Here is a 6,214-nt window from a genome sequence, read left to right on the forward strand (position 1 = left end):
TGGGTTTTGTCCATAGCATAATTTTTAGTTGAGAGTGTGGGTATTAGCCCTTTTGAAGGTCATTTGACAACCTATTTTTAGGTTTGTATCTCACAAGTTATTTCGTCGTCCTCCTCTTTCATTTCCATATACTTCATCATTTTGTCATATCTTTGTATCTTACCTCAAGTTTGTATTTCTTCCTACTTAAATCCTCTTAAGGTGGGGGTGAGAGGGAAATAAATCCAATTTATTCATTTTTTTGTCCATTAGATTTGCATTGATACTTTCTTTTGTATTAATCAAACCTAATCAAAGGGGTGGATCTTGGTGTTCCCCCTTCATTAATGCAGTGGTTGGATTGCTTCCATTTTCCTACCCTACACCCCATCTGGATTGCTTCAAAACTTAGCTCAAAGTTTTTCTACCAAAAGTTCATACCAAAAATCTGCAATAACTTTACAAATACTCATAATATGGTAGTGAATCTCAACCGACATGCTGATATATCCAAGATGATCCTCCACCCCTGAAATTAGAACATTTCATGCTCATACAACCAACTTTCTAAATAGTAAGTTTCCACAAATAACAACTTTTCTCTAAGACAATCCTTATTCAAGAGACATAAATGACATATTTTTGGGTGATGCAAGATTGCTCTTACTCTTAGAATGCTCCTACATCAAGGGTAATCTCCATTCTCCAAAGTGTCTTGCATTGTACCCTGCACATGAGAGAATTTTCCACCTTCCCTTTTGCCACAACTGCATCTTAGAGGATGTTTTAGCTCGAGGGGAGGAAGATGTCCCTTAAGATCCACCAATCAAAGCCAGTGTAGAGATTTTCGCCTTTATCTTAGGATCCTTTGGGGGTGGGTCCTTATAGTTCAAAATAACATGACCGTGTTTGGCACATCTTTGGCAATATAAAGAAGCATTCTCATAAACAATGGTTCCGATGCATTTGTCCCACTTGAATTTTAGGGAGATGAAGATGGGGAGGGTTTTTAACAATCACATTAATTTAAAATCTAGCATAGACTAACTTGAGCCTTGGAATCATAACAGTATCCACAATATAATAGTTGATAAGGGAGTTGCCAATCCATCTAAAGATGTTTTCATCCTAGAACTCCAATGACAAACCATGCATGCGAATCCAAACCAAAGTAAGTTGAACGAATCTTGACCTCCATTTAAGAGAGTGCTAAGAAATGCTTCCCATATCAAGTGGTCCAAGCCTTAATTTACATTATAGGATAGAGGATTGAACATTGTAACTTTGTGTTTTTCAAAAAATTTATCCCATGTTTCTTTTTGAACTTACTTGGCAAGTCCTCTACTTATATCTATGATTTTAGGGTCACATTATCAAATTTGATGGCACATTCATTTTGCCAAGGTGTCCAAAATAGTCGAAAAAATAGTGAGACAATCATAATGCATTAGGGAACCCCATACTTATTCAACTAATGTGACATCATATGATTTTTTTTGGTAAAATAGGAGATATATTTCATTCTTTTTTTTTTCTATTAAAAAAATGCAAATAATAATACAAAGGAAAAAAAATTAATAGAGAGCGGCCTTTTATTCAATTATGATTAGTCATCATTACTAAAAAGAACTTCTAAATCACAACTATTGATATAATTGATACTAAAATAAAATAATTTATAGAAACAAATGACTCTAAGGGCCCGTTTGACTACTGGAATAAGAATTGGGTATTGGAATTTGTTATCTCGAATTTATAATTCCAGTATTGGTTATTTTGGATTTGAGTTTTAAGAAATGGTTTGGTTCACCAAATTGAAATTGGAATAAAAATTGAAAGTGCAAGTCACTTCCCCTGTTATGAACAATGGATCAATGAAGCCCTCGGTTTGCCAACAAAGACCACACTCAACACCCAACAAATAAATGTAGGGCCACATAAGATAAGACAATACATTCTCCTGTGCCAATAGTTGCCCCCATCCTCAGTAGTTGATTCAATCAAACATTCGATGAGATTACAACTTTTTAGAGGGCAAAAATGAACAAACCCAAATGAAATTCTCACAAACTTTGTTCTGGACCATTGTGTCATTTGTGATGTTGCTGTTGATTTGTTGGGTATCTTACTATCAGAAAATGAAAGAAACTCTCTCTTGGATTTCAAGCGTGGCATTAGAAATGAATCAGAAGTAATCAACTAAAATTGCGTAACAAATCGTCCAATTGTTGCCACTGGAAAGGAATCCAATTGGATAATTGGATAATATAACAAAATCTGCCAATATCATTCCTTCTAGATTTGGAAATTTGATCAAATTTGTCAAAGTCAAAAAAAGAATTGGAATTGCAGTTTTGGTAACACCTATTTTGGTGGAATTGCAAATTTTCATTTTGGGGCCAAAATGAAAATACAAATTCTAAATACCGATTTATGATTTGATGCACCAAACTGAGAATTAAAAATAAATTCCAATTCCTAATTCCTATTCTAATTGAATTCCCTTAGACAAGGAGCCCTAAGATTTTAACTTATTTATTTGACTCATTAATGAATTCATTTATTTATTTTTTTCCTAACATTAATAAGTTTTCATGTGTTCAAGTATTGGTCGATTTTTTATGAACATTTAATTTTTTTAAATATTTAAATAGACCAATTAATTAGGAGAAACGAGTCACTTGCCACTTGCCACCCATGTCTGCAATGCCACCACGTTGACTGTTACCTTCCCCTTCTAATATACCACTGAAACAAAATTTGGTACCTGCAAATAAACATGCCAAAACAAATTGCCGTGAACACCAATTGTCGTTCGATTTTTTCATTTTTTCATATTCTTGATTGCTGATTTGTCCATTTGTGCAAAAAGTACTATAATGACTATTGGGGGGTTTTAGTCGTGGGTATTGGGTGAATGTTTTAAAATGACACTTTGTTACTTAATAGTTTCCCCTACAAGATATAGTAAAAATATGTAGAAAGATTAAATAATATATTTGATTGAACCCACTCAACTACTAATCCCTCTCCCTTCAAACAAAAGGACAAAATCGCTCTCAAAGTACTAAAAAGTTTTTTCCATGAAGTGGGAATGCAAGTGAACACTAGCAAAACCAAAGTTATGATCTTCTCACCGAAGAAGAATAGGGGTATACATGACAAGTTTCTATTTGAGGGTAACCCTCTTGAGATTGTTGAGGAGTACAAATACTTAGGCATAGATTTTCATAACAAACTCAATTGGGATACATGTAGATAAAAAAGGATCCAAGGGGGTTGGAAGGCATTATATTCTTTACAAAACAGGTGCAAGAGCGCAAAATTATGGGATTGGACAACTATGAAAACTCTTTTTGGTATGTTGGTCACTCTAGTTATTCTATATTGATGTAAAGTGTGGGGTGGTAGTATGTTCGAACAGAAATGGTGATAGGTAGAAAGAATTAAAAAACACTTCATCACATGCAATCTTAAAGTTAAGACACGACACCATATGAGATCTTATTGGCGGAAGTGTGTTCCTTTCATTTAGAAGTCATCACATTGGTACGAATGCTAAGCTATTTAAAGAAAACCCAAGGTCTAGAAACACATCACTGGCCTAAGCTAGTTGTAGAGGAAAAACTTGTCAGGCAGAAAAGCACATGGATGAAGCAAAATGACAAATGGATGCGAAAATGGGATATCAACATCCATACTTGCTTGGATAACATTAAAAAAATAAATAAGTTTGTTATGGAAAAATTTCGCAATATTTTATGGACAAGACACATAGGGCGGCAAAAATCTTTTTACATTAAAGAATTTAACCTCACTTCTAGTCATGATGAAAATGCCTATATAAGAGCACCTATTAATTGGAAAGCAAAAATGTTGATGGCATAATTTAGAACTATTTCACACCGGCTACGATGTGAAACTGGTAGATGACAAGTTCCAAAGGAAAAGTGGGTAGACAGAACATGTTTATTTTGTAACATGAGAGCAGTGAAGACGAAGCAACACTTTGTCAAGGATTGCCTGACATACAACGACATCAGATTTGGTTATACAGAGATATTGCAGAACAAGGACTTCAACTACTTATTCAAAGAAGATCAAGTAAAGAGAACAACGACTTTGATTATCAAACTTTAGAGAAGGAGAGACAAGTTAACCAAAACTTTGCAGCTAGATTAGTTCCGCCCCTGACTTGGAGGGTGATCGTGTAGGTCCGATATGCTACTTTAGTCTCGTGACTTCATTAAAATCTATCATATCATATCATATCATAAATTACCATGGTCCGCGGGCGATGCATCAAAAGACGTGAAAATTGGGAAAAGAGAAAGTAACCCCGCATTTGCAGAAGGAACGGCACAGTTTTACAATGAAATAATCTTGAAACGAGGCTCGTAGGTAAGAACGGCACTATTCTTTATGTAGCACCCAAAATGGTATTTATTAACTGATAAATGATTAATGCATTCTAATTTTTAATTAATCAATAATTATCAATTTGGGTGCTGAAGTGATGCCAAGTGTCTAATTCACGCCATAATTGTTGTCGGTGTCACAAATTGAACTGTGCGAATAGCGTGGGGACAAATAGTTTAGTGTTATGTCTTCTCCCATTTTATTTGACTGGACGCCTCACCTCCACTTTCTTTCCTTTTTAGTTTGTCAGCGTGGCGGAATCCCCAAATTTGGCGGAATACGACAATATATTAAATACTTTGCTCCTGGCCGCTAAAGCAATGTAAATGAAGTGCATTTTCGTGGCTGTATAGCCACGGGCGCTTTTTTAACGCTAATTTAAAAATACATCGAATTAAACCCCACACGCCACGCTGTAACGCGGGGTCTCTGAATGGAAAGCGTAACCTGCCAGGCTGGGTTTGGCCCTAGCGGCAAATCAGGTACGCCCCTTCCCTGGCTTGAGCTACTATATAACCCTAATTCCCCCTCCATTTTCTTCGTTGTTGGCCTCTTTCGTTAGGGTTTCTATGGATTGAGGCCTTTCATCGCTTAGCCCAAGGGGAAGCAGTCTGTGCTACGTTTCTTTGCAGGCTGCTTTGCGCTTCTGAAATCATATTGTTGGAGAAATTATGGGGAAATACGTGGAGTTGTTGGATCTAGGTGTGAGGATCGCCGCAAGGTTCCAGTCGCATTGCCCTCAGACGGCTCGCTTGTATTATCATCCTCCAAATCACGCCCAAAATGATCGGAATGTAAACCCGAAAGGGCAAGCTTCGTCCGCCATTAACTTGTCGACTGCCTCAGCCGAGACATATGAGGTGGTGTATATCTGTGCTGCCTGAAATTCGCCATCTGGAGGGACAACACAATATTTGCTATTTAGTTGTTATGGATCTGATATATTCATTGATTTCTTGAGTGTTCTGGAAGAGAAGTTCCGGGAACCGTTTCTTCGCTTCGGAAACTTTTATTGCCTTTTTTCTTTTTGATTTTGTGCTTGGCTTAAATATAATCTCGGTAAAAGGTTCTTCGGTGCAAAGTGATATTTTGTTGGTTATGTGTCGCATTCTGTAAACAGGCTGTTAATTTTTATTACCGGTAATAATGGCGTAAATTTTAGGCTTGCTTCTTCACATTGATTCTATTTAGCAAAAGCAGTTCACGGAACCTTCTCTTCGCTCCGCACTGTGTTATTGTCTTATTTCTTTGTGAAGTTTCTTATTGGCTTAAGTAAAATCCGTCTATCATAAGATCTTCAGCGCCAAGATCATTTTAGGTTTTGCATGGCGTTGCTTTTAAATCATTTAATGGTAAGAATGGTGAATATCAGAGGCTGTCGATTGGGACTGTTTTCCATTGTCATTATGTTTTGCAAGACTATTTTTCCCTCTATTTGCATAGAGAGGCTTCCATTTTATACTCTTGCATTTTAAAATGCGAATGGGACAGTTTAATCTTTACATTATGAACTTTTTTGTGAGCATGTCTATTTAGTTTCTGAACTCTGCATTTGGTTGTCCGTTCGTTGAAGAATCATCGCATAGAAGGTATAGATTATTAGATGCAATATCTTTTCGTCTAAACGGAGGTGTTTTCCCCAGGTGAGTCGTCTGGATTCTCCTGATTCCCTTGGAGCATCCTGAAATGGTCCACCTGCTTGGTAGTAATTGTTCTTTCCCCAAATTTTGGAAAAAATGTATTTTAATGCAATTGCGCTGAAACTGAGTTCGTATTTCCATTTCTCTTTGTTATACATTGTTTTTCTTCGTCAGTG

At 36.4% G+C, this 6,214-nt stretch overlaps 1 protein-coding gene across 1 annotated transcript; it reads left to right on the top strand.

The window, feature by feature from the left end:
• The first annotated feature begins 4,928 nt into the window (after positions 1-4,928).
• Positions 4,929-5,573, top strand: LOC149565248 (uncharacterized). The gene has a single exon (XM_089818796.1). It carries the CDS (start codon positions 5,070-5,072, stop codon positions 5,280-5,282), a length of 213 nt encoding a protein of 70 aa, XP_089674922.1. The 5' UTR covers positions 4,929-5,069; the 3' UTR covers positions 5,283-5,573.
• The last annotated feature ends 641 nt before the right edge of the window (positions 5,574-6,214 follow it).

The sequence above is a fragment of the Cupressus sempervirens genome, chromosome 3, assembly GCF_028749045.1.
Source record: "Cupressus sempervirens isolate cs-2001-9-10 chromosome 3, ASM2874904v1, whole genome shotgun sequence".
In the NCBI taxonomy this organism is placed as follows: domain Eukaryota; kingdom Viridiplantae; phylum Streptophyta; class Pinopsida; order Cupressales; family Cupressaceae; genus Cupressus; species Cupressus sempervirens.

Bases quoted from the DNA above. Each gene is read 5' to 3' on its own strand.
- LOC149565248 (XM_089818796.1), top strand. From the start codon at position 5,070: ATGGGGAAATACGTGGAGTTGTTGGATCTAGGTGTGAGGATCGCCGCA.